Source organism: Mauremys mutica, chromosome 12, assembly GCF_020497125.1.
Source record: "Mauremys mutica isolate MM-2020 ecotype Southern chromosome 12, ASM2049712v1, whole genome shotgun sequence".
In the NCBI taxonomy this organism is placed as follows: domain Eukaryota; kingdom Metazoa; phylum Chordata; order Testudines; family Geoemydidae; genus Mauremys; species Mauremys mutica.
Window position 1 is genome coordinate 21,294,088 of NC_059083.1, and position 27,881 is coordinate 21,321,968.

Sequence of the window (27,881 nt, forward strand, 5' to 3'; positions counted from 1 at the left end):
TTGTGTTGTTTTAACAGTTGGAAGAGCAGCTCATGGACCTCTCTCCTTAACTTAAGAATAGAAGCTTGTGGCAGCCTGCATGAAAAAGTCCTCAGGGCAGACCGAAAATTGCAATGCACGACCTATGGGATCCCCCTAGAAAGGACAAAGCCACTCGAGTGTAGCACTATGAGTTACAATTCACCATAGTCAGTATATCAAAGACGTCTGACAGATGTCAAAGAGTCAGCGTGATTGACTTGATCTTCACCCACGATCTGGAGACGGTCTGTTACCAATGTAGTCTGTGCGCTAAACGCTGGCTAACAACCGGACTGACGGGAGTCAAGGAAATCTGGGGTCCCCGCAACTAGCACTAGAGTTGCCTTGACAGAATATTCTGGATGAACTTTCCCTTAAAAAGGAGCTAACAGACAGGGCAATAACTGAGAAGATTTTTACTGTCAGAAAATGTCTTTAGTAAGGGCCAATCAGTCGGTTTCTTGCCCTAAATTTCTTCTGATAATAGTCCCAATGTCTCCCAGCTGGATTTTATTAGAGTCTAACTCACGGGTTATAACCCAAAGAGCAGCAGGAACTTCCACTCCCTTGGCCAGTGACAGTGGCTCATACTCAAGCAGAGATGACAGCGTTGGTCCCCCACAGACAAATCCACTGCTCTGCGATCTGATAATTTGATCTGAATCTTTAGGTTATTTTCTGAGAAATGGGTTAAAACCCCTCACAGTGAAAACTACTTGATTGCATATGTCACTGGAAGCACCACAGATCCACCAGGCCTTTTTGTCACTTGGAACAGCTTTGCCAATCAGGACTTTGCAGAAGTTAGATGGAGGCTAAGAAGCCCAGCGGTACCTCATGCAAAGCCCTTGGCACAAGGTATCAACCTGTTTTCATGCTGCAGTTGGTGAGAATGAGGCAGTGACTCCGGCCCCCATTGTTCCAGCCCCGTTTTCCCTCTTCCTGAGTCGCAGACCATGTGTCTATCCCCTGCTGACCTCTGGGAACCTGCCTAGGAAGACGATATTTAGAAATTATTGTATCAACCACAGATGGCAATCACTGAGCAGAAAAAAAGATGGTCACTGCCCCAGTCATTGGGTTGAGGGGGAGGGGCAGGACTCTAGGATCCTCTCCTTCTAAAGCCTGGAATACCACTGGCAGCCCACAGGACTTTGTAAATATTCCCAGAACCACCTGCTGCAGGGAGCTGTGCCCTGAGCTAGGCTGTAGGTCCCTCTGCAGTCCCACAACAAGCGATGGCGGGAGAAATGCTGTATGGAGCTCGGTGTGGATGTGGCAGGTGCTGTTTTTCAATCCGCTGTTCTGCAGAGTGGCCAGGCTGCACCATTGCAGGGAGCGACAGCGTCAGGTGCTGCCACTCCACAGTCTGTCCTGGTGCCTCCTCCAGGTGCTAACTCAGACCAGAAGCAGTTTCCAGCCTCCCAAGAGTAACATGAGGCAATGTACATGTAGGAAATGCCCATTTGGTGTGCAAAGTTCAGAATCAGCCCATTTCTGAGAACAATAAAAGGAAACTAAATTCCTCTCTTCTCTGAAGAAGCAGCCATGGCTGCTGCGAATCCAGCACAACTGCTCCTAGGTGAACTGACGTGTGTGGTGTGTCTAGATTATTTTAAAGATCCAGTGTCTCTAGATTGTGGGCACCATTTCTGCCAGGCCTGCATCACTCGGTGCTGGGAGGAATTGAGTGCAGACTTCCCCTGTCCTGAGTGCAGAGAAACCTTCTCCCGGAGAAACCTCAAACCAAACAGACAGCTGAGGAATATTGTAGAAGCTTCCAGAAAACTGACACTGGAGTCAGCAAAAGAACCAGAAGTTGGGACAGTGTGTGAAAAACACAACGAGGATTTAAAAGTCTTCTGCCAAGAGGATCAAACACCCATTTGTGTGGTTTGCCACCTGTCCCGAGATCACAGAGATCACACGGTGGTTCCCATAGAGGAGGCTGCTGAGGATTACAAGGTAAGAAATCACGGGACGGTGTAAGGGCTGGAATGGGCAGGAACTGCATTTTAATTAAAAAATGATGGCAAAAACCAGCGGATACCGTTCGACACCCTTACGGACAATCCTTTAGCAATGAGACTTATAACACACTGCTATTAACCTGGTCTTGCTAAAAACCATTTTTAACACCGATAAGGTCCTAGAAAAGTCAGTTCTGAATTGCCCAGGGGCTGAAATTTATACCTATAGCACAGTGCTGTTACAGTGAAACTGCTGCTGACCTGGGTGGGTTTAGTAAAGTGAATTATCCCCCGAAAACCTGGGTTAAAGGTCGGTTCAGATGAGTTTCTCATTAGGCCTGTATCGGTCTCACCTGTATGTGCTGCATGGAAAACTTCGGTCCCCCGAGCCACTTCAGAACCGACTGTTCAGGCTCCTCCTTGGTTTGAAAATGGTTCTGGGCTGGAATGGGTTAATGACACTCAGCTGTTAATCAGTTCTCATGACTACAGTAACGTTCCCAGTGTTGTCTGACTGTTTCCGCTGAGCTGTTTGAAATCAGTTTTATTTGTTAAAATGCCGTTCCAGCCATTGCCCTTTATTTGGGTCCCATGAGCCACTTCAGAGCTGAGTCTGCGGGTGGTTTTGTTAATAAAGCTGTTTGTTGAACAGGTGGTGTGTCGGGGTGTTCTGTAGTGCAGCATTAGTCTCAGTTGTATTGTGAGTATCATTTTTGTCCACTCCCCCCCAGAGCCCAGCTGTGGAGCCCTCCCTGGCCCAGACACTCACACCCCGTCTCCCTCAGAGGCCAGCTGCGAGGTTCCCCCCCGTGCAGACAATTATTTTGTAATTTATTTCAAAATACCTGTCAGCAAGTCTGTCTGTAACAATACAGGGGTAGAGAGTTAAAGAGACCCCGACAACAGCCCAGTTCCTGCTTCTCTGCCTCCTCTCCCAACAGCCCAGCCGGGGGGCCAAACACTCACACCCCCTCTCCCCCCAGAGCCCAGCTGCGAGGTTCCCCCTGGCCCAGACCCTCACAGCCCATCTCCCCCAGAGCCCAGGGATCCAGAAGGAGAAACAGCCTGATGCTGGGTCCCGGCTTGCACAGACTTTCCTGCAGGGTGACCAGATGGCAAGTGAGAAAAATCGGGACAAGGGTTGGGGGGTAATAGGAGCCTATATAAGAAAAAGATCCCAAAATCAGGACTGTCCCGATTGGTCACCCTACTTTCCTGCTTGCTGCTGCCCCCTTCCTGCCCTCGGGTTGGGCTGGCAACCGCAGCAGCTGCTGGGGACACTCCCGTTCCCTCCCCCTGGGATTGTCTCTATTTGCGATCTGGGCTCTGCCAAGTCCAGCAGCCCCTAGTGGCGGCCAACGTCTCTGCAGCCCATTTCTGTGGGGAAAAAGGAAATTTTTGGTGCCCAACATTAATTTCTGCAAAATCCTGCATTGCGCAGCGGCACTGAATTCCCCCAGGAGCACAATGTGTTATGAGTCTGTTCTCATCACTAAAATATTGTTCTTAACTGTCTGTAAAAGCACCTGCTGGTTTTTGCAACAATTTTATTGACTAAAATGTTGGTCTGGGCCTTTCTGGCTCGTTCCAGCTTTTACACCATCCCTATATTTCTAGGCACATGCACACTGCAGTGCTGCCTCCCGCTAGGCATCCAGACGCCTATTTCCCACCTAAGCCCTAGAGCAAGTCACAGTCTGGAGGAAGACAGGCGTTCGGCTGCCTAGGTAGTGGGTTGGGCCCAACCTGGTAGGTGGCCTCTGAACAATCTTGCCACTTCAGGCCCCACAAGCTGGTACACACAGAGGCAGCCTCCCTCCTGACTCTTAGCCCAGGGGTTAGGGTACCCACCTGGGAAGTAGGTTCACTGGTTCAAGTCCCTCCTCCACCCAGTGAGGAGAAGAGATTGGTACAGGGATCTGCCATCTCTCAGGGGAGTGCCCCACCCATGGGCTATTGTAATGTGGGGCTCCCTCCTTCTCCCCTGGAGAAGCTGTTCTACTGGGGATAAAATGTCATTTGAGAGAGACAGACAGACCACAAGCATGAGACTGGCTGTATAGTCATGGGGTTAGAGCACTCACCCATTTTATTATGTATTTGATATTCTTGCAAATATAAATAAATGGGGGGAAAGCCTCCAAAAACAACCAAAACTAAACCAGTTTTTCTTTTGTTAGGAACGAATTCGGAGCCATTTGGAGAGTTTGAAAAAAGAGAGAGAAGCGATTCTGTCATTTAAACTGAGTGGGGAAGATAAAAGCCATGAACTGCTGGTAGGTGCCGTTATTACTCAGATGCAGATGTGCACAGGGACATTATCAATCCACTGCTTAGTCTGAGTATCGTAAGAGAAATAGTGAGTAACACGTACTCACCCATGAAAGATGATCATTTCTTTATTCTCATTGTAAAGAAAACCTGTTCTGCATTAATTGAGAGTCAGCAGGAAAATGCAGCATTAAAGAAAGAGTTTTAATCATCCAAATATTTTCACTGATAATTCGAGTGTAATTTGTTAATTAACAGTAGTTTCTCCTTTCTCCTTTCAACTAAAGCTGGTTGAAAAGTTTCAACCGAAAAAGCTTCCAGCAGATAAAAGGGGTTTAGTCGAAAACAACTTTTTTCATGGGAAAAAGTCACTTGCAACAAAATTTTAATTTTTTGACAGAAAATTTCAAAATAAAACAAACATTTTTGTGTCATTTCAAACTGAAATTTCATTTGGCTTTTAAAAAGCTGAACATTTTTAAAACTTTCAAGTTTGTTTTTTATCTCTCTCTTTCTCTTTTTAGTCCTTTTTTCTCCTGAGTGCACTAAAATGAATAATTTCCAGGTTTTTTTCCCCCTTAGTTTTTCCATTTTCTTTTTGCCACTTTTTCAAAACTGGGAGCTCTTTTGAAGAGGTACAGAGAAGAAATACTAAAAAGAAAAATGGGGGGAAATGAACATTATTTTTTTCCATTTTGGGAAAAGGGAGAAAGAAAAATGTGACATTTTTCAAAAGTTATTTCGACATATTTTCAAACAAATCAAAGGAAGTTCCATTTTCAAAACTGAGACATGGAAATAACTTTGAAATTTCAATTATTTTTGCAAATTCCCCCACCTCCCAATTTTTTGGCCAGCTGCACTTTGAACAGCGATAACTGCAGCTGGCCAATCAGTGCAGCTGCTCTGGGAATCTGTTGCCCCAGAGGAGGAGGTTCACTTAGTGCCTAAAACAAAGCACAAGGACGTCATTGGAGAGACTCCGGGTCAGTTCAGTGAGCTTTGGAACAGACCCGGAATGGCATCGCTGCTAGACATCGCCATGGAGAAGATCTGGGTCCAGATCTGGTCTGATTTCCTGGCTCCCAGGGTATCCGGGGCCAGAGAGTGCTCCAGAAACAACATGAATTGGTGGCCTTCTGTCCAGTTCACATGCACTCATCCCTAAGCAACCTGCAAACTCAGATTTGCATGTGCAAAAAGGGGTCTTCCCGGCAGCTCAATTTGTGCTCAAGGTCCCTGTGTGGCTTAAAATCCAAGATTTATGGTGGGCCAAATGTTATGTATCCAAAACTGTTTTCAGAACTCATCTCAGCAAATGAGGGAGCCCAAATTTTAGTACATTTTTTTAAAATGCCCTTTATGTCTCTATGTATTTTGTGGACAGCTTGTGTTCCCCAGATCAAGTCTAGTGCTTCTTAGTTTGGGTTCTGCTGTTTCCTCTATTAAAATAATCCTTGCCAGTCCAGTTCTGAATCCCACACCTGCTGTGCTTCCTGTTACTAGAAGGATCTGGTTTTCTAGAAGCCACTGATCTCAGATTATCCAAATCATGCAAGAAAAATTCATATTCTAAACACCAGTTAGGATTCTTGAAAATCCATTGGAAAATCATCAGTCCACTGAGCATAGAGTTTGTTCTCCATAAAATATCAGGAGTTAAATTCTACGGGGTTGCAATGACATACCCCGTGTGCATACATGAGGCTTTACAAAATGTCCCATATCTCACTCCGTGTTCCTGTCCTTGACCTGTGCTTTCTCTGTTTGTATCTCTTCATTTCAGAAACAGCTGGAAACTGAGAAGCAGAAGATTGTGGCTGAATTTCAGCAACTGTGCCAGTTTCTGGAGGAACAAGAGCGACTCCTGCTGGCCCAGCTGGAAGAGCTGAATAAGGAAATTGAAAAGATGGGGGCTGAGTATGTTGCCAGACTATCTGAGGAACTCTCCTCTTTCAGTTCCCTGATCAGTAAGATGGAGGAGAAGTGCCAGCAGCCAGCGAGTGAATTCCTGCAGGTGAGACGGTGTTAGAAACACCCCAGAACCTTTCACAGGGTGAGAAAGTCTCCTAAACCTTCACTTTTGGAGTGTAGGAATGAAAGGCCAGATCATACAGTATTGCTACAATATACATTATTGTTCCTTAAGGGCTTGATAAAATGCCCATTAAAGTCAATGGAAATGTACTTCTTGAGTACAATGGGCATTGGATCAAGTCCTAAATGAAAAGAAATTCCTCTTTTGAATTCTAGTGGGAGAAAACGCCTCCAAAAATGGTAAACTCCAAACTCTATTCTTCCTGTCTCCTAATGCAAGAACAAAGGAACATTCAATTAAATTAGAAGGTGACAAATTCAAAACTGATGGAATGAACGCTTTTTCACACATCACGTAATTAGACTGTGGAACTGATTGCCACTGGATATCCTTGAGACCAAGCATTTAGCAAAACTCAAAAAGTGATCAGATATTTCTATGGATGACAAGAATATGCAGAGTGATATTAAACTTCATGCTTCATTGCTTCAGCCAGTCGCTAACTATTAGAGAGAAGGATGAGAATGTGGGGGTCAGATTATCTTACATCTTCCTCTCATCTGGCACTGTCCACCTTTGGAGACAGAATACTGATTAGCTGGACGTCCGGTCTGAGCCAGTCTGGCATTTCCTGTGTTCCAAACACTAACACCAAAAGATTAAAGGTGGAACCAGTCTTTAATTATGGAAATAGCTACGATTGAAGCTACGATTGCATTTAAAGCCAGATTTTGCCACTTTTCCTAGATATCAGAAAAAGGGAAAATATTGGCTTTAAAATTGATACATGAGGTCTGAGGCTGTGATGATTTTCTCTGCCAGAACTGAAGTTAGTTAGGGAAGCTGTTCATTACTTATGGCAGCCTGAATGTGTAAGTAGTCGTTAGAATTCCAAAAGCCTTCTCATGATTTTATTTTTCAAAAAATGCCTCTAACTGGCAAAAAAAAAGAAAAAAAAGTGAGAAATAAAATGTAGTATCCTGGATATCTCTACCTGATATCTAGGGTCAAATTCTCTGTTGCGACCAGTATCTGCTGTGGGCAGCATCTTCACTCCTCGGGTGTCCTGCATTGAACCTGGGGTGTAGGATGGTGATTGGCCCTGTGTTACTCTGTACCCCACACCCACTGTTCTCATCCAGCCCCACCTTCCTGTGCATGTCAAGAAGCCCACAGGACGGGCCTTCGGAGTGTTTGTGGGCGAGTGGGGAGAGAGTTTACAGCACGGGGGCAGCACAGCCTGGGGGCATCCCTCCCTCTGGCCCCACTGGAGTCTGTAGGAGGGGATCTTCCCCACACCTGTGAGCGTTAGGAAGATCTTTGTTCAACACATCGCAAGACTGAGCCCTCGGGTTCCATGTGCCGGGTGGTTATGCAAATGTCATTACACAAAGAGCCCGTGTGCCTCCGTATACAAACTTCCTGGGCCCAGCTCCTGCAGTCAGAGCACTTCTCTGAAAGAGCAAAGGCAACACATTGAATGGTTTTGTTTGTGTTAATAAATAACCAATAATTTTTTTTTGAACCTCAAACTGTGAAGACCAAGTGAGTCCCCTCCAGAGCAGGAGGGATCCTTAGTGTGAGAGCTGGGACTGAATTTCCTGTTCTCTCTCCCCTCTAGGACATCAAAGGCACCTTGAGCAGGTAGGTGGCTCCTTCTCACTCTCCCTTTCACTTCCCAGGGCAGGGAAGGGATTTTGGACATGAGACCTGGCTCCCCACGGCCCAGCAGTGCAGAGCGTGGGGCTGGTTCCCAATCTCCCTCCGTTACATCTCATCTCGGGGCTGTTGTCATTGTGACCAGACTCCAGAATAGAGCAGCCTGAGAAAAGAGTGACTGACCCACAGACAGGGGTGTTATTTGTAGTGTGGCTGGTGGACTGGAGACCTCAGGAGATCGGGGATGGAGAATGAGTTTTTCATTTCTAAGTCATAGACTCCAAACTCCACCCAGGTCGGTAGGGATGGAAAGTCAGGGCCAGCTGATGACTGTTCAATGGGCTGTTTGTTAATTGTTTCTAATTATGCAGTGAGCTCTAGCCGTGTGCTGGGCGTGGCCACAGATATGATGGAAGAGACGTTCCCTGCTCTGAGGAGTTTATAACGTGCTGTTATCAGTAGTGCTATGGCAGCGCCTGGAGACTCAAGGAAAAACCAGCGTGCCGGGTGCTGCACAGACACAGACAGAGACAGTCGCTGCCCCAGGGAGGTTACAGTCTAAATAGACACAAGAGACACAGGGCGGAGGGAGGAAGGATTAAAATCAATTGAAGGGAACATTCAATGGAGACAAAGTGCTGAACGTTGGGAGGAAAAATCAAACCTACAACTAGGAAATGGGGAATCACTGGGGAGGCAGCAGGACTGCGGGAAAAGCTCTGGGGGTGGCAGTGGGTCACACAGTGAAGGAGGCGGCAGGGTGATGCTCTTGTGAAAGGCAGATGTCACTGTGGGATGCTGTCCCAGGTTGCTGTATTCACCGCAGGTGCTGCCCCCTCCTGGCTGCTATGGGGATTAGCTCTTCCAGGGCCAACCCCTCCCCTGGCGTCTCCCCCCCACCCCCTCTCTCTCACTCTGCAGCCTCATCTCTCCCCCCAGGAGCTGCAGCTTCCTCTGCGTGACTGAGCCCCCAGCCAGGTCACTGAATGGTTTCCCTGCTGGGGGGCAGCGTCTCGCTGGCCCCACTGCCCAGGCAATGCCGCTCCAGCCGGGGCTGGGTGGGGAACTCGAGCCGCCCACTGCTCCAGGCTCCAGCCCAGGGACCCTGCCACATGCAGGCAGCGTCTGCTCCCTCCCTGGGCTGCTCCCCACTCCCCTCCCACAGGCCTTCGTCTCCCCCCTGCTCTCTGACGGGGGTTAGACCAGGTGACCCTGGCAGCCCCCTCTGGCCCTGTGAGTCTAACACTCCCTCCCCCAGGCCCGGCTCCCAGCAGGCTGTTCTCTGCCTGGGTCCCTCCTGCCCTGTCGAGTGCACAGGGGGGCTGCAGACTCCTCACTGCAGCCATTTCTGCTGCCACCTTCCTGGCTTTGCACGAGCCCAGCCCCCACCTGCTCAGCTGAGCTTCATCGTCCAGCCAGGGGTCACTGCTCTGGCCTGAACCCCCCGTGTGTGGCCTGTCTCCCCAATCTCCTCGTTCTCTGCTTCCTTCCCCCTTTCCGGGGGCTGATGTGGGGTGAGCACCCAGCACAGGTGTGTTAACAGGAGTGTCAGGGTCAGACACAGGAGGACGTTGTTCCCCCCTTCTCGCCACGGGGAGGCCCCAGCTGGGATCCTGTGTCCAGTTCTGGGCACCGCACTGTGAGAAGGACGTGGAGAAATTGGGGAGAGTTGAGAGCAGAGCAACAGAAGTGACCCGAGGTTTAGACTGGACGAGCTGTGAGGAAGGTTGCAATAAATGGGTGTGTTCAGGCTAGAGAAGAGGAGACTGAGGCAGGGCCTGATAACAGTCTCCAGATCTGCCTGAGGCTGCTCTGCAGCGAGCGGTGACCAGTTGTTCTTCACGTCCCCTGAGGGCAGAACAAGGAGGAATCAGTTTAATTGGCCACAAGGGAGATTTACATCAGTGTGACGGGGTCCCGGGGTGCAGCCTGGACTGTGGCACTGCTGAGCCCTCCAGATCCCCAGCCTGGGCTGCCTCTCGCCCCGTGATGCTGATGTCGAGCTACAAGCCTGACAGGCCCTGCGCTGACACAGACACCTGCGGGCAGGGACCCGCCCGGCCGTGTTACATGGCTCATCCCCCAGCCATTGACGAACCAGCAATAGAAGGCGCCAGCCAGTTCCCCCCAGCTCCAGCCCTGCCCCCAGAACTGCACCGACTCCCACTGCTCCCGGCTCCCTGGGCAGTGCCGGTTCATTCAGTCGTTTGCCGTCCCCCAGTGCGGGGTGGACACACACTGGCCTTTGTAAGCTGAGAACCCCGGAGCTAGTGGACTGACCATCGTATGTATCCAAAGAGCTAAATAAGAACATAAATTATCTTTGAAGTGGGTCTCATACCAGGTCCTGGTACGATGGGCATCTACATCACCACAAGGATTGTCCCTAATTATCTCCCTTCAGTGGGGTACGGGATACGTCAGGGGATCCTGCTTCCCACACTCTCAGTACAAGACTGAGGGGACGGGGTGGGTGGGGAGCGGTGGAAGCTGATCTGTGGGGCTGCTGCTGGGTGCTGAGCACCAGGGGCGGCTCTAGGCACCAGCAAAACAAGCTGGTGCCTAGGGCGGCAAAATGTAGGGGGCGTCCCCTGCCGCCGGGGAGGGCGGGAGGCTGGGCCGGCGGACTTGCCGCCGTCATGGCTGCGGCAGGTCGACCGGAGCCCGGGACGAGTGGACCTGCCGCAGGCATGACTGCGGCGGGTGCCGTGGTCCCGCGGCTCCGGTTAACCTTCCGCAGTCATGCCTGCGGCAGGTCCACTCGTCCCGGGCTCCGGTCGACCTGCCGCAGCGGGAGCTCAACCGGAGCCGCGGGAAGAGGGGACCCGCCGCAGGACCGGGGAAGGGCAGCGCAGCGCTCCGCGCTGCTTGGGGCAGCGTGATTTCTAGAGCCGCCCCTGCTGAGCACCCACTATTTTTGTTCCACGGGTGCTCCAGCCCCGGAGCCCCCACAGAGTCGGTGCTGACGTGTGTCAGGTCCTTAAACTTCACCCAGTTATTCCTGTGCTCAGCCCAGTAACTTGTATTTGACTAAATCCTGACGTGTGTTGACTAAAGCACCTTCCAGAAAGCCAGTCAGTCCTGATTTACCGACATCAACAGACAGTAACGCCTGAGGCTGCCTAGCAGTGGGGGGGGGGGTCAGCGGTGCCCAAACCCTGGCCCCACCCCTGCTCCGCCTCTTCCCCTGAGACCCCACCCCCTCCTCGCTCCTCTCCGCCCCTCCCCCATCACTCACCTTTCAGGCAGGTACCAGGGCAGAGAGCAGAGCTCGCCCACCTTTAAAAGTGATGGGGCCACGGCCCCCCTGGTCTGGTGCCCTGTCAGGAGATGGAGATTCCACCACTTCCCTGGGCAGTTTCTGCCACTGGTTAATGCACCCGCACTGCTAACAATGTCTGTCTGATTCCCATGGGCATTTCTCTGCCTTCAGCTTCCAGCCATTGGTCCTTGTTCTGCCTTTGTTTGCTAACCTGAGGAGCCCTTTAGTGCCAAGTCTGTTCTCCCCATGACGGTTGTCACAGAGTGAGGGGGAGTCAGGGCCCTGCACCCACCACTTCCTGCGATTCCCCGTGACTCTCACCCAGCCAGTAGAACAGAAGGTTTATTGGACGACAGGAACACGGCCCAAAACAGAGCTTGAAGGTACAACCAGGACCCCTCAGTCAAGTCCTTCTGTGGGGCAGGGAGCTTAGACCCCAATCCTGGGGCTCCCTCCGTTTCCCCAGCCAGCTCTAAACTGAACCCCGCTCCTGCCGTCTCCCCCAGCCTCCCCCCAGCTCCTCCTCCAGCCTTTGGCCCGTTTCCCAGGCAGAAGGTGTCTCCTGGCCCCAACCCCTCTCCTGGGCTCTCATGTTACGTGCTCAGGTATCTTCCCTCAAGGAACGTCTCCCATCCCCAGTGCAGACAGTCCCCGTAAAACTCCCCTGCAACATTCCCAGGTCAATTCCCAGTCCCTGCTGCGTCACATGGGCATTTATACCCCACACTCAAGTGGCAGGGATCTCTCAGGACAAGGCATTTTCACCAGCCCTCACATCAGATTTGTGGGTCTTCTCTGCACCGGCTCCACTTTTTCAACATCCATTTTAAAGTGGGGACCCCAGAACTGGATGCAGTTTTCCAGTATCGGTCTCACCAGAATGAAGGGGAAGCTTGTAGTGTCCAAGCTGGGATTGGACCTGTTCCTGGGGCAACAGAGAATTTAACCTCCAGGGTCTGCTGAGCTACAGCCATTCACTAGAGTAAAATACATGTTAGTAAAACACAAACATGACCGAACTCCACATGGAGTGACTCTGGGTTGTTCTTCAGATGCGAGAGGGAGAAGTTTCAGAACTCAGGGGCCTTTTCTTCTGAACTGAAATGGAGACTCTGGGAATCTTCTCAAAGAAACACATCTCTGGAGACCATAGTGAAGAAATTCAAAGGTAATAACCAGAAGTGGCGGGACCTCTTGCCACCTGTGGAGGGTGTGGAGCCCCGGTGGGCCAGCCTGTACTCCACCCTGGTCCCGAGGCCCGCCGGGGATATCAGCTGGCGGCTCCTTCACGGGGCCGTGAGCACGGGCGTGTACTTGGTGCGGTTCACCCCTGTCCCGGACACCTGCCCCTTCTGCGGCGTGAGGGAGACCCTGGCGCATGTTTACCTAGAGTGCGCCAGGTTGCAGCCCCTATACCGGCTCCTCACCGACATTCTGTTACGTTTCTGGCTGCACTTTTCCCCTCACCTCCTTATCCATGCACTCCCTATCCGTGGCCCCACAAAGTCGCGGGACCTCCTGGTCAACCTCCTCCTCGCCCTGGCTAAAAAGGCCATCCACGCGACCAGGGAGAGGAGGTTGGCCGACGGAGACTCCTGCGACTGTGGGGCTTGTTTCCGAACCCTCGTCTGCTCACGTCTCCGGGTGGAGTTCCTCTGGGAGGCGTCCGCTGGCTCCCTTGACGCCTTCGAGGAGCAGTGGGCGCTGTCCGGGGTTCTCTGCTCGGTGTCCCCATCAGGCTCCTTCTTATGACCCTTTGACCTCACTCCTGTCCCTGTTCTTTTATTAGTTGTCCCCCGCACTTAGTGGGTTTCCGTGGCCCTGTGGATCCTCCCCTTAGGCTGGGGGGGGATCCGTTAGCATGGGGCGGGCTTCCGCCCGCCCCCTCTCCCGGATAACCCAATAGTACCTGGGGAATTTCCTCACCTATGTTACACTGATAACAGACAGAGCTGGGGAAATCTCTTAGGGACAATGATTGTGGATGGAGATCGTCAGCTAATCATTTGGAAGCTATGAATCCCCTACCCAGCTCTCAGTACGGCCCACACACACTGGGTTAGGGGGCTGCATTCGGACCCCCTGGGGGTTTCCTTTCCTAGCAGCTGTGAACATTAACCTGAGCTTGAGCTTCCTGCTGAATTCACTGTTTCTGGAGTATGTTTGTTTGGATTGTTTGCCTGCAAGGCCTCCGGTGTCACCACAGTCCCTCTCTTGCTTCAGAGCAGGGCTGGGGAACCTTTTTTCTATCACGGGCCATTGACCCACATTAAAAATCAGTCGCTGACCACTCACCCGCAGGGGGACACAGAGGGGGTGTGGAGGCTCGGGGCTCCCCCCGCAGCAGGCCGAGCTGGCGTGCGCGGCTCCAGCCCCGTGGGGGGTGCAGAGGCAGTGGCACTGGAAGAATTTTTACAGTGGGGGAGCTGAAAGCCAGTGGTCCCCAAACATTTTACCTGGCACCCCCCTTAGCCCTGTCTGTGCCCCCTCTCCCCAGAGCAGGGGCCAAGACTGGGCCATGGCTCCAGGAGGGGAGGGGCAGGATGGGGTAAGGGGGCTGAGGCTGGGACCACACCTGGGGGCTGGGGCAGAGTCCTGGGTGCGGGGCCAGCAAATGGGAACCCCCCGCGTTCCTAGTTCCCGCAGCTCTTCGCAGAGGTAGGTTCCCCACCCCTGCTTTAGAGATTCTCCACCTTTTACCCTCCTGAGCTGGAGAGAATGAGACCCCCAGGGCTGCCAGGAAGGATGAGCCAGATTTACTGAGTACTAATGATCGAATGCTAATCAGTGACACAGTGTCTGTGTGTTGGTCTGGCTGTGAATGATGTGTTGGTATCAGAGGGTTTCTCTACACAGCAATTAAACACCTGTGACTGGCCCATGTCCGCTGACTCCCGCTCAGGAGGTTCGGGCTCGGGCTGGAGCCTGGGCTCTGCGACCCTCTCCCGTCACAGGGTCCCACAGCCCAGGCCTCTGCCCAAGCCCCAGCATCTACCCCACAATGAAACAGCCCCAGTGCCTGAGCCCTGCGACCCCACGTCAGCTGCCATGGGCCAGCCACAGGTGTGTAATTGCTGGTAAAACATCTCTGGGTCTGTCATGTCACCTTAGGTCGTGTCCTTAGTTTTAATGTTTGGGGTTATTTAGTGAGGTGTGGAATGGTTTGTATTGGTCTGAATTGCACTTAACCTCCTTCACTAGAACTTCATAAAATTTCTTTTCTTTTCATTTTGCTTTTGTGTTAGAACATTAACAATGTGAATATATCCCTAAACACGACAACCTGACATTTCGTCTTTTTCACCCATTTCTTCCTCTAGACTCACTCTCGTCCAGACAGCGGTTGGACAAAGGTAAATTTCTCGGATCAAAGGGGGAGTGAAAACTTTCCTATGAATTATGGGGGTTCATTGGCAGCACCATAGTTCAGGTTTTGTTTCAATTTTGCATTTGACAGGAGCTGAGCAACATATTCCTGGTGCCTGCCCAGATCTTTCCTAAAAAGAGAAAAGTCGATTCTTTTCTCTGTTTGAATTTAGAATTTGTAACTAGCGGTTGGGTTACCCAGGTGGGCTGGGGTACGGGAGAGGGGGCGAGCAGTGGGTCTCCATAGAGAGCTAAGAGTTTAAAAATGAGCCTTTTGGCAAATCAGAGAGGAACATCTCACCTCATTCTCAGAACTCTTTATGCGCATACATCACATCCCCTGGCCATATTATTATTATTAGCAAATGCACAAGTGGTACAGTGAAGAATGGGAAAATCCAACATACAAAAATAGACATTTATGTTTTCTCTCTACTTTATAGGTCAAAAGAAAAAATGTTAAAAATGTCCAAAGGGGTTCGGTAGACATCACCTTTTTCGCAGACAGGCCAACTTTCATGAATGAATCGTGAGAGATGCGATTTCTCAGTAAAATTAAGCCTCGCTCATGATCTCACCATAGAGCCGCGGCTTAAAAAAAAAATCCCGACATTTGAGAGCTCTAAAAACGAGGTTGAATTTTACTTAGAAATCCTGTCAGTGTCCTGGGTGCGGCTGGGGCTCCCGCTGTCCCCACCCCAGTGCGGCTGCTCCCCTGCCAGCCTGGGAAGTGGGAGGGGGGCCCCCACTGTAGCCCCCAGGCCTAGGCAGGGTGAAGAGCCCCAGGAGGAGCAGAGGTGGGGCTGGGAGGTTTTATTATGGCCTGGGGGCTGCAGGGTTCTGAACAGAGCAGGGGGCTGATGGGCTGGGGGGGGCTGTATTGCTGGTGGGGTCTGAGCAGAGGCTGAGTGCTGGGAGGGTGAACTGAGGGCGGTGGGGGAGGGGTGCTGCACTGATGGGGGTGATGATGGGGCTGGGGGACTGAATTGAGGGGGTTGGATGGGGACAGAACTGATGGGGGATGGGGGACAGGATTAATTGCTGGGCAGGAGATGGGCAGATGGGGGGTGAGAGCTCCTGCAGCAGGAGCCAAAATCCCCTTCTCCAGGACAGGTGGGAGAGTGGGCAGCACTGACTGTCACATGCGCAGCCCTGGGGAGGGGCCAGGGGGGTTCAAACATCAAGAGACTGAGCTAAAACCCACAACAGAATCCTTTAAAATGTCCTGATTGTTGGGCCCTGTGATCTGCTGGGAGCCTCCTGTGCTGCCAGGGTCTCTGGTCACGTCTGTGGGGAGAGGTGGGGGCAGGTGGGGAAAGGTTCCAGGGCCTGACTGTCAGGCCCGTTCGTGCTGCTCTGTCAGAGCAAAGGGGCCTTGATGTGCCTGGAAACAGTCCCCAGAAAATAGCTCCGGTGCCAGGGAGCCCCCCCCCCCCCCCCCCGTCCGTGTGAAGTTGGCACAGGGGCTCCACAGCAACTCTGCCCCCAGCCGTTATTGTAGCAGGGGGCTGGGGCCATGCTGGGGGCCAGGGCCGGCCCTAGGGGGGTCCGGGGTGGAAGTGACGGATTCGTCTCTTCTGGGACTGACTGCACCAGCCAATAGCACCAGCCTGCGGGCCCCCCAAAGCGCAGGGCCCGGCGCGGTCGCCCCGATTCGCCCTCCCCAGGGGCGGCTCTGCTGGGGGCACAGACAGGAGGCATCACACTCTGGCTGCTCTCTGCTTCGCAGCCCTGAGGCCCCTGGAGCGAGGGGCCAGGCAGACTAAAGGAAGGACAAAGGTGGCTTAAAACCAGCTCCCTCTGACCCCCCTCGTCTTCCCCCCCCCCCCCCCCCCCCCCGCACAAGGCTGGAATCACTGAGACTCAGACTTGGGGTCTGGGGCCTGGCTCAGCGGAGCTGATCCTTTCGCTCTGTTCCTGAACTGGCTCTGTCAGGTGTGAATCCCCCCGGCCCAGGGCTGAGATCTCAGCGCTGCTCCCCGTGCAGAGCTGGGTAAATCCGGGAGGGGGGAGGTTGCCTGGTTCCCTCCCCAGCTGGGGCAGGTTCTGTCACTGACACGATCAGACCCTGCCCCAGGGCTGAGCTCTGCCCCTCACGCTCTGATTCTCTCTCTGCAGCGAACGTGACTCTGGATCCAAACACGGCCCATCCCCGACTCATCCTGTCGGCGGATCGGAGAAGTGTGAGAAGGGGAGTCACGCGGCAGGACCTGCCCGACAACCCTGAGAGATTTTGTCGGGGACTCGAACCCCAACAGCGAAGTTCGTTGTCTGACCGCAGAGAGACCAGGCAACACCAGCAAGGTCCGATCAAAAGTTCTTTATTGATAAGTGCACGTATCAGTAAAGAACAGCTCGTATCCGAAAAGAACCAGCCCCCTCTTTACAGCTTAGTATTAGCTTATATAGACAGTTTTATTACGTCATAGATCATTCACTAGAGCAATCCACCCCCTTTGTCTAACAACTAGAAATTAGACACCTTTTAATATATACGCATGCCTAGTCTCTACAATATTGAATTGTTAATATCTCAACAAGCGCCAAAGGTTAGGAATGTGAGGGAGTTAAAAACACACCGAACACTAAACCAGGGAGTTAGTCAGAACTGTGAGATGCTTGTGTTTCTTATCGGTCCTTCAAACACTGTGTCTTAACACAACACAGCTGGCATCAGCCCCCTCACTTATCTTGCTCTTTCCCAGGGCTTTGTGAGACAATTCTGCCTGTCAGTATTTCACTCTGGGTTTTCCCAGAAACCTCTGCTAGCCTGATTTTAGTCAGGTTGGCACAACTGGTTTTGTGCTACATCTTTATTCAGGCCTAACAATCCCCCCTTTGTCCCTAGAGGACCAACGGGACTCTTGGGACAACAAATTACTGCTTGGCAGGGCACAACCGGGTTACGGTTTCTTCAGTTGCAGACGAAGCTACAAATCGCCTTCAGAGGTAACAGTTCATTGGTCTGGGGCACTGACTATAAATCAGGTAGGTATACCAAGGGGTCTAATGTCCCAGATGTCTCGGTAAACAATTCAGTCCCACATGCATCCTCCCCATGGACCCAGCAGGATTCGGTATGTGAAAGCTACACCCACCCTAACTGGTCCATATGCTTGGAAGTAGCACTATGAATATCCACACTTTCATCCAGAAAGTGTCCAAGTATGTTTGCATGACCACAGATCAGATGGTACTCCTGACGTGTCTGTAAGGGCAGTGGGCCTAGTCCAGTGGTCAGGATCAATTTAAACATACTAGATCCCACTGCAATGCCTTCCCAGCCTCAGTGATATTCAATACCATCTCTGTCAGTAACTTCTGGGTCATAGAACTAAGGGTGGAAATGACATGTCACTCAACAACTCCAGCCTGTACTGAAGATAGCTGAGCTGCAAAAATAAGGCTATTGGCCTTTTTAGTTGGCCCAATTTCTCATCATTTTCTTGGCTTTTAGGTCCCTCTTTGTTCCAGAGGAAATAGCCCAGGCTTTCTGGTAGACTAATCTAATGGCAGCCCCTTGTGAGCAATCTGGGTATGTGAAAGCGATCTGAAAACTGGATAAGGACAATGTTATTCAAAATGCAACGAGGGAGGGCAATACATGCTGAAGGATTTATCCAAAACACAGGGCGCAGCCTGTAGAATAAACCCCAAAATCCAATTAATACCACAGTTCCAAATATAAGTCCCACAAATTTCTTCCTGCCAGTGTGTAATTGTTTGTTTCTTCACCAGGGTCAGTTCTTAATGTTCTTTTTAGTCAGGAATTCCTGGACTTTGGCAATGTCAGTGGAGTGAGTGTTTCTTCTTCTTTCCCAAAACAATTGTGGTTTAGCATCCTACAGGGGAGAGGTTTCCAGCACATATCACCCTGTAATAGCTGTGCTTTTTCTATAAAAGTCTAAAGGCACAGTTGGTCTGTCAGTGGACAAGGGAAAGGTTACCAGTACGTTACCTTGTCCTTCTTCCCTGCTGTCCAGAAGCACAGTAGAACTAGAAGAAAGAATAGGCGAATCATCAATAGGAAAATTCTTCTGATGTGGAGGGGTCTTTTTTTGCAGTGAGAATCCTGGGTCCAAGCAGTTAGTCTTTGGCACTTCACAGCAGTGTTGGTAGACAGCAGGACTCAATACGGGCCTTTCCAGCATGGAGCCAAGGCAGTCTTTCGTTGATGGATCTTTATGTAGACCCAGTCTCCTGGTTCCAAGGAGGGGCAGGCTGCTAGGATCTTTGGGTTGTTTCTTCTTTACCTGTGAGAAAAGAAACCTAACACATTGCATTAGTGTCTTTGCAGATTTTACAAATTTTATAGCTGCATGGGCAAATTTAAGTCCCCCCCTTGTTCCTTTTGAGGGTTAGCCAAGTCTTAGCTGTGAGGAGTGTCCTTGAACAAAGTCAGTGTCTCAGCTTTAAACTGAGCATGTTATCTATTTTTTTTTTCAGTCAACTTGTTTTTTTTTTTCCGCTTCCCTTCTCAGCTTGTTTTTTTTTTTAACCTACAAAAAAAACTTTCATGTTTTACATATACACCTGGTGTTAACAATGAACACATACACATTGCTGTTATACAGTACATTAGTCTTATCTAATATATGCCACATATACCATTTCACTAAAATAATGTTATTACAGAACTTGAGAACAACAAACCAAGACAAGCACACCCACTTCGATGAGTTCATTTAATACAAACTGTAGTCCAATAGCTGTCCACCATCCCCAGCCCTCTGGCTAGAAGTCTGAGGTAGCCAGAAGGATCCCATGTACAATATGGGGAGTGGGTTAACTTTCCATGTCCTTGCTTTCAAAGACTGTTAATATGCAAATTTCAATAACAATTGTCAATTAAAAGTTTTGGCCAATGTAGTATCTTTCTCTTACTTAAGAAAATGTATAAGACTTTAGTATATCACATTTTGCTGATGTATCCAAACACTTTGTATTCTAAGTTGAACAAAACAAATATCTGCATTTTAATCCAACACTGCTGCTTGATTTTAAATCAGACCATCCCATAAAAATATTAAACACATCAATTTTGGCCACAAGACAACACCACAAGACAGAACATAGAACACAAAACACAATTTTTACTGTGCCAGCAAATCATGGTACGTTGAATGCTGTTCAGCCGGCATCAGTGTTCTCTGATTATCTGAAAGACAAAACAGAAGTCTACCTCTTCTGGGCAGGCAATCATTACTAAAAATATACAAATACTCTTGTTGATTTTAGGCAAAACAAGGGAATTACCCCATATTTTCTTGTATGTGTTTTATAGGCAGCCCCTGTTTTAGTGGCTCCTATCTTATTAGTTAGATAATTTGCATTAATACAGATGCTTGCTGGCTCACTTTTTACTTGTAACTCCTGCTTGTAAACACTGAAAGAAAACATCAGCACTCACAGTGCTCTTAGAGCCTAATACAATTTTAATTACATAGCACGGTATACATTCTTCAGCTAATTTAACAAAATTGTTCATAGCCAAATGATTGCAATCTAATAATTTCTTTGCCTGAATTTATTTACAAACATTTCAAAGACACCAAGAACTTTTTACTTTAGTACGTTTACAAAGTTCAACTGCTGTTCCCTCCAGCAACTATAGAGTTAACTTTTCACTGTGCCTTAAATCACTTGCTTGTCCTTTCAACAACCACTTACCAACTCAGATCACCATGCCAAATATTCTTCTAAGTATTTGAACCCCTATGTGTATACTTACTTACTCCGTTCTTGTTTTTTTTTTTCACTACACCCTAAAAGTTTCCAACCTGTTCTCCAAGCTCTCTGTCTGTTGCCTGGCCGCCTGGGCCCGATCCTTTTTTTTTTTTTTTTTTTTTCTGAACCGTTTCTTTCCATGGGTACCAACGTATTGCACTACCAGTTAGCTAGGAGGGTGGGCTTTTTAAGTAGCCCCCACCCTTCTGGTCCTTTCCCTAAAACATTTCTACTCACAAAACTACTCGAGTCCTCCCCTGTGAGACTTGCCACCTGGGCAAAACACATGGCCCACTGGCGTTGAACTATTCAATTTCCTCTTGTAGCAAACACACTGCTGTTACAACATATGCTGAGCACAAATGGTTAAATTTTAACAAGTCCCTGAAGGACTGGTACTTGCTTAGCCAGGGCTTCCTTTTCTAACTGGAAATCCTGTCTCAAGGCCTGCAACTTGCCCTGGCGCAGGTTTGAGTTGCCGCCTGGTTCATGATCCATGCTCTTAATTGCTCAATTCTAGTTATCAAGTACACATCTCGTCCCTTTTCTCCAACTACTCTATTGCCCAGTCCTGCTACGACTGGGGGCAGATCCACCTGCCACCCTTCCGGTCAACCAGGGTGGAGAGAAAAATGCTAAACCCCTCTCCAGTTCTCAGACTTACTGCAGCTGAGAGTAGGCTCACCTTTAATCATGCAATCCTCAACATATAACACCAAAAGTACCAAACAAAAGAAACACAAAACAAGGGTAAAACAGATAGATGGTGTAAATTCTATAGGGCTCCCCTATTCTCAATTGCTCACCAAACTGTGACAAATTTGTTACCAATTCATCTACTGCAGGACGTTGGGGGAACACACCATATAATCAAATTTTAAAGCTTAATTAAAAATAATAAAACAACAATGAAGAGTGTTGGGAACGCTCCCACATTACTCAGGAAGAACATGAATACTTTAACCCTTAAGCCACTTTAATACTCACACATGTCCAAACTGACCACGTCTGTATAACGTTCAGAGAAGGGGAATAGGCAGACGGGAGATTATCCTGTATACAGCTTGTCCAGAATTTCCAACATGCTTCTGCTCTTGGGAGAGCTGTTTTTTACACCCTGGAATCTCCTGCAGTGTCTCTTTTAGAGAGTTCAGTTCAGATTCCAGCCCGTGGCTTCTCCAGTTTCACCAAGGCAAGCTGAATTTCAAATTAACCCGTTCCTAGACAAATTGCTCACACTGTGTCAGAGGCTTTACTTTGGTGATTAAAAGCTCCTTTGAGATATATGATCTTATCTAGATTGAAGGTACCTTCTAATGGGCATTGTTTAGATAGGTTTTCACGCGTGTAAAGATTCCAATTCTTTAAATACCTGCAGGTTTTAAGACCATAATGTACGTACATGTAACATGCTGGGGTACCCTTAGGGGGTGAGGTGGAATATTTAGACTGTCCCTCCCCCATTTTCCACACACACACACACACACACACCAAGGCCATTATTTCCTATTACCACGATGCATCATATCTTGCTGCACAGTCAATAAATTCAGATGGCGTGAGCCCAAGAGAGACAGACGTCCCCACGGACAGTCTTCCTCCCAGTGTGGCTCTGGGGCATATGCTGGGGGATTTTTACAAGAGCTCTCCATACAGCTTTAAACATACAGCTCCAAAAGCTACCTGGTTCCAGAAATCTTCTTTCAATCTTTAAGTATTAGAGACAATGGGGCGTCCCCCAGGCACTTACTGCCAACTTGTTCCATTTTGTAAGGGGACTCTAACCCCTCTTCCCCGCGTCAAGGTAAAGGGACTCTAACCCCCACCTCCCGCGTCGAGCGCTCACTTACCTCTCCAGGGGACTCGAACACCTGGACTGGGACTCAAACCCAGGCTGGGACTCTAACCCAGACTACTTGGATCCTGTGCAAACCTGGACTGGGACTCTAACCCAGACCTGGACTGGGACTCTAACCCAGACCTAAGTTGTCAGGGACTCTAACCCCGACAATCTGCACTGGGACTCTAACCCAGGCAACCTTAACCCTACTCAACGGGTAGGTGGATGTTGCTGGATTTCTACGAGCTTCAGCTGGTTCACAGAACTCGCCTTATCGCCGACGCAGAGATCAGATTACCAGGCAAGGCTCCTCTAAATCAGAGGATGCGCGCTGCGTTGCCTCAAAGTCTGATCCCCCGCCGGAGAGTCAGACAAAGTCCCGGCGGAGTCGCCAAAGATGTCGGGGACTCGAACCCCAACAGCGAAGTTCGTTGTCTGACCGCAGAGAGACCAGGCAACACCAGCAAGGTCCGATCAAAAGTTCTTTATTGATAAGTGCACGTATCAGTAAAGAACAGCTCGTATCCGAAAAGAACCAGCCCCCTCTTTACAGCTTAGTATTAGCTTATATAGACAGTTTTATTACGTCATAGATCATTCACTAGAGCAATCCACCCCCTTTGTCTAACAACTAGAAATTAGACACCTTTTAATATATACGCATGCCTAGTCTCTACAATATTGAATTGTTAATATCTCAACAAGCGCCAAAGGTTAGGAATGTGAGGGAGTTAAAAACACACCGAACACTAAACCAGGGAGTTAGTCAGAACTGTGAGATGCTTGTGTTTCTTATCGGTCCTTCAAACACTGTGTCTTAACACAACACAGCTGGCATCAGCCCCCTCACTTATCTTGCTCTTTCCCAGGGCTTTGTGAGACAATTCTGCCTGTCAGTATTTCACTCTGGGTTTTCCCAGAAACCTCTGCTAGCCTGATTTTAGTCAGGTTGGCACAACTGGTTTTGTGCTACATCTTTATTCAGGCCTAACAATTTGACACTGAGAGATTTTACAGAATGTCCTGTGTGCTGGGCTGTGAGGGATTCACCTCGGGCCGACACTACTGGGAGGTGGAGGCGGAGGTGGGGAGGGGATTCTGTGATGTGGGGGTGGCCAGGGAGTCTGTGAGCAGGAAGGGACGGATCAGCCTTAGCCCTGAGCGGGGGGTCTGGGCTGTGCGGTGCTGGGCGGATCAGTACTGGGCTCGCACGTCCCCTGGGCAGAGCATCCCCTTCCCCCCGAGCCGGGCGCCCCGCAGGATCCGGGTGTATCTGGACTATGAACGGGGGCAGGTGGCGTTTTTCGATGCTGGTACCGGGGACCCGATCGTCACTTTCCCGCCGGCCTCTTTCGCCGGGGAGAGAATCCGCCCGTTCTTCTGGCTTAGTGCCGGTGTGCGGCTCCTCTAGCCCCCACCCCCTGATCTCTATGGCCTGGAGGACTCAGCCCCCTCCCCCCGAGCTGAAGGGGGGTGACGCTCTACCCGTAGCACTCTGGCTGTGGAGGTCTGTGTGTGGCGCTCTAGGATCAGTGTCTATGCTCCTAGGAGGCCAACTCTGGCGGGGGGGGGGGTCCCACCACGGAAGGAGGGAGCCCCCCTGTGGGAGGGACCCAGCCGAGTGCCAGGGAGAGACCCCTCAACTGGGGGAGGGGAGAGCGGGGGGGGGCCTGGCTGAAGGGGCTGGTGGGAAGGGAGGGGGGAGCAGGGGGGAGCCTGGCTGAAGGGGCTGTGGGGGGGGAGGGGAGAGCAGGGGGGGAGCCTGGCGGGAGAGGGGGCTGGAGGGAGGGGAAAGACCAGGGGGCAAACCAGGCGCCAGGCGGGGGAGGTTCCCAGGAGACCAGGGGCAGGTGTCGCAGGGGAAGCAGAGCTGGGCAGGGAGGACCCAGCTGCACAGACAACGTCCTGCCCCTTGGCTTGGGGCGCACAGAGGCTGGGGACCCGTCGGGCCCCCCAGGGTTCCCCCAATCAGAGCCCAGGACTGGAGTCCTCTGCTCCCCTTCAGCGGCTCTTCCAGCTGCGTTAGCAGGACACTGGGTGGCGGGTTCGGACTGACGAGCTCCTAAGCGCCCGGGGGGCAGCGTTTGAGTCTCGTCGACTGTTGAGAACAGGCCACTTCCACCTTAATTGAATTGGCTCGTTAGCACTGAGCCCCCACTCGGTCCGGCAGCTCCCCTCTGTTCACGTGCCGTGTGTTTATACCTCCCCCCTGTATGTTCCACTCCCTGCAGCCGATGAAGGGGGTTTAGCCCACGAAAGCTTCTGCCCAATAAACGTGTTGGTCTCTGAGGTGCCACAAGGACTCCGCGCTGTTTTTCCTGGTACAGACTAACACGGCAACTGCTCTGAAACCCTCTGAGAGCTGTGGTTCCTGACACAGACCCAAAGGAGTATAAGACACTGATCTGTGGGCCGGGGTGGGGGTGCAGGCTCTGGGGGGGAGTTTGGGGGTGGGAGGGGGTATGTGGGGTGGGGGTGCAGGCTCTGGAGGGAGTTTGGGGGTGGGAGGGGGTATGTGGGGTGGGGGTGCAGGCTCTGGGAGGGGTGTGGGGTGGGAGGGGGTATGTGGGGTGGGGGTGCAGGCTCTGGGAAGGAGTTTGGGGGTGGGAGGGGGTATGTGGGGTGGGGGTGCAGGCTCTGGGAAGGAGTTTGGGGGTGGGAGGGGGTATGTGGGGTGGGGGTGCAGGCTCTGGGAAGGAGTTTGGGGGTGGGAGGGGGTATGTGGGGTGGGGGTGCAGGCTCTGGGAGGGAGTTTGGGGGTGGAAGGGGTGGGGGTGCAGGCTCTGGGAGGGGGGTTGGGGGTGGAAGGGGTATATGGGGTGGGGTGCGGGCTCTGGGAGGGAGTTTGGGGGCAGGAGGGGGTGGGGGTGCAGGCTCTGGGAGAGGGTTGGGGAGTTGAAGGGGATATATGGGGTGGGGTGCGGGCTCTGGGAGGGAGTTTGGGGGCGGGAGGGGGTGGGAGTGCAGGCTATAGGAGGGGGGTTGGGGGCGGGAGGGGTGGGGGTGCAGGCTCTGGGAGGGGGCCGGGGGGTGCGGCGTTTACCTGGGGCTCCAAGGGGGAGCGGGTCTGGGGGCCTCCGCGCGCTCCGCGCCCCAGACCCAGCCCTGCAGCTTCCCATTGGCCACAGGGTCGCTCGGAGTGGGGGCAGCACACGGAGGCCCAGCCCCGCCCCAGAGCCGGCAGACCCATGGAGCGAGCCGGCAGAGCCTGTGCGGGGCAGCAGCCGGGGGCAGCAGGTGGGGCCAAGCGAGAGACCCGGCCCCAAAACTGCTGGCGCCCCACAAGCCACATTGGGGAGGCTCGCGGGCCTGGAACTCGAGACCCCTGCAGTAGAACATGATACTGGGCGGGAGGGGACGGGAAAAAGAGGTGACCTGGAGCAGAGGTGGAAGAAATGATGGGAGAAATAGGGAGAAGGTAAGGGTCAGTGGGGTGAGGGGTCTTGGGGAGTTCGGGCTGTCCCAGGCCCAGGCTAGGCCGGACGAGAGCGGGGGTGGGGGTAGGGGGGAGCAGGCTTTGCAGGGGATGCCAAGACTTCTGGCGAGTTGCTGGCGTTTTGGGGTATGGGCGGGGGTGGTGGTGGCTACGTGGTAGTGATCTGATGGATAAAGCTCAGCAAGCCACAGTTAACAGAAATCTGTGATCGTATTTTGCTTGGTGTCACTTTAAGAAGCTGCTTTCACGCTATTGACTCTGTGCTAGATCCTGATCCCGCCAACAGCTCTGCCTGTGCAGGGCTCCCATGCACTGGCCTTTGCGGGATCGGGGCTTTGGTGAATGAATCCTGGAGCGGAAGCACGTGGCGAGGCCTCGCTCCTGACATTGGCACGGTTACATCTCAAACCCGGTTTCCACAGGACGTGTTCCAGGCTTAAGTAAGAGAGAAAAGGAGTGTTTGAACAACAGAAATCTTGTAGAGGTTTGTAGACAGCTGAAAACTGTGATCCTCGTGATTTAAAAAAAAAAATTCCCATGTTACTAATGAATACATGGGAAATTCTTAAAACTGGAGAAACTTTACCGCGGGTGCTGTTTATTTGTTCGGCCTTTCCATTAGAGTTGGGTTCCAGACAGGTGATGGCCACAAAGTTTTAGAATTTGTTTGGGGAGAGGTATTGGAAACCATTACGGCCACATCTTTGCGATCTGGTGTAGTTCCGGCTCTTCCGAGGGCTCCCATTGACTCGTACGTAGCAAGCACTAGGTGTGGTGCTTAGGTGTTTTGGAGCAGGAAGACCTTATCTGCAAGCTCTGTGAAGCAGGGATCTGTCTGCAAACTCCAAAGCCCAGTGTCAATGTGCTCCAGGGCTTCTACTCTGAGTTTTTGGGTCAGTTGGTCGGTCTCTAGGGCTCTGTTGCATTGCACAGCCTGGGTCCCAGACCATCATTTAAAATACCCATCACCAACCACTTGATGTTCTACTTCCCTTCGTGTTTTCAGTGTCGTCACGTGTTTGTTTGTGGGTTGCTTTGCTGTCTGTGTTGCTTGATTCCTTATTTTTTACTGATCTCCGTGTGCAGTATTCATCAAACTACGAGCTGACAGCCCAGAGAAATTGTGTAAGCCTGAGCGAATGCCTTTTACTCTCCTTTCCAGTATCAGACAATATTCATGATATTTGTGAGGAGTGTGTGACTATTTCTAGTATCAGAGGGGTAGCCGTGTTAGTCTAGATCCCTGATGATGCCACAGCGCGTCTGGTTGCTGAGCTCTGACTTTATCCTCACACACAATTATTTCAAATTTGGTGACAATATAAACCTCCAGATCAGTGGCACCACTATGGGCACCTGCATGGCCCCACAATATACCAACATTTTTATGGCTGACCTGGAACAACGCTTCCTCAGCTCCCGTCCACTCACGCCCCTTCTCTACCTACGCTACATCGATGACATCTTCATCATCTGGACCCATGGGAAGGAAACCCTGGAAGAATTCCACCACGATTTCAACAGCTTCCACCCCACCACTCAGCTTGGACCAATCTACATGGGAGGTCCACTTCCTAGACACCACGGTGCAAATAAGTGATGGTCACGTTAACACCACCCTATACCGAAAACCCACCGACCGCTATGCCTACCTTCATGCCTCCAGCTTCCATCCCGGGCACACCACACAATCCATTGTCTACAGCCAAGCACTGAGGTACAACCGCATCTGCTCCAACCCCTCAGACAGAGATCAACACCTACAAGATCTTTACCAATCATTCTCAAAACTACGATACCCGCACGAGGAAATAAGGAAACAGATCAGCAGAGCCAGACGTGTACCCAGAAGCCTGCTACTGCAAGAGAAGCCCAAGAAAGAAACCAACAGGATTCCACTGGCCATCACATACAGTCCCCAGCTAAAACCCCTCCAATGCATCATCAGGGATCTACAACCCATCCTGGACAATGATCCCTCACTTTCACAGGCCTTGGGTGGCAGACCAGTCCTCGCCCACAGACAACCTTCCAACCTGAAGCATATTCTCACCAGCAACCGCACACCACACCATATTAACTCTCCCTCAGGAACCAATCCATGCAACAAACCTCGACGCCAACTCTGACCACATATCTACACCAGCGATACCATCACAGGACCTAACCCGATAAGCCACAACATCACCGGTTCATTCACCTGCATGTACACCAATGTAATATACACCATCATATGCCAGCAATGCCCCTCTGCTATGTGCATCGGCCAAACTGGAGAGTCACTACGTAAA

At 51.2% G+C, this 27,881-nt stretch overlaps 1 protein-coding gene across 1 annotated transcript; it reads left to right on the forward strand.

Moving 5' to 3' along the window:
- Positions 1-1,569: 1,569 nt before the first annotated feature.
- LOC123344876 (zinc finger protein RFP-like) lies at positions 1,570-23,812 on the forward strand. Its single transcript, XM_044981367.1, has 8 exons — positions 1,570-1,986; positions 4,172-4,267; positions 6,049-6,279; positions 7,922-7,944; positions 12,274-12,389; positions 14,542-14,574; positions 16,706-16,853; positions 23,172-23,812. Exons 1-8 carry the CDS (start codon positions 1,570-1,572, stop codon positions 23,563-23,565), a joined length of 1,458 nt encoding a protein of 485 aa, XP_044837302.1. The 3' UTR covers positions 23,566-23,812.
- The last annotated feature ends 4,069 nt before the right edge of the window (positions 23,813-27,881 follow it).

Bases quoted from the DNA above. Each gene is read 5' to 3' on its own strand.
- LOC123344876 (XM_044981367.1), top strand. From the start codon at position 1,570: ATGGCTGCTGCGAATCCAGCACAACTGCTCCTAGGTGAACTGACGTGT. The intron at 6,280-7,921 runs GTGAGACGGTGT...TCTCCCCTCTAG, and splicing joins CAGCGAGTGAATTCCTGCAG to GACATCAAAGGCACCTTGAG. The intron at 14,575-16,705 runs GTAAATTTCTCG...CTCTCTCTGCAG, and splicing joins CAGACAGCGGTTGGACAAAG to CGAACGTGACTCTGGATCCA.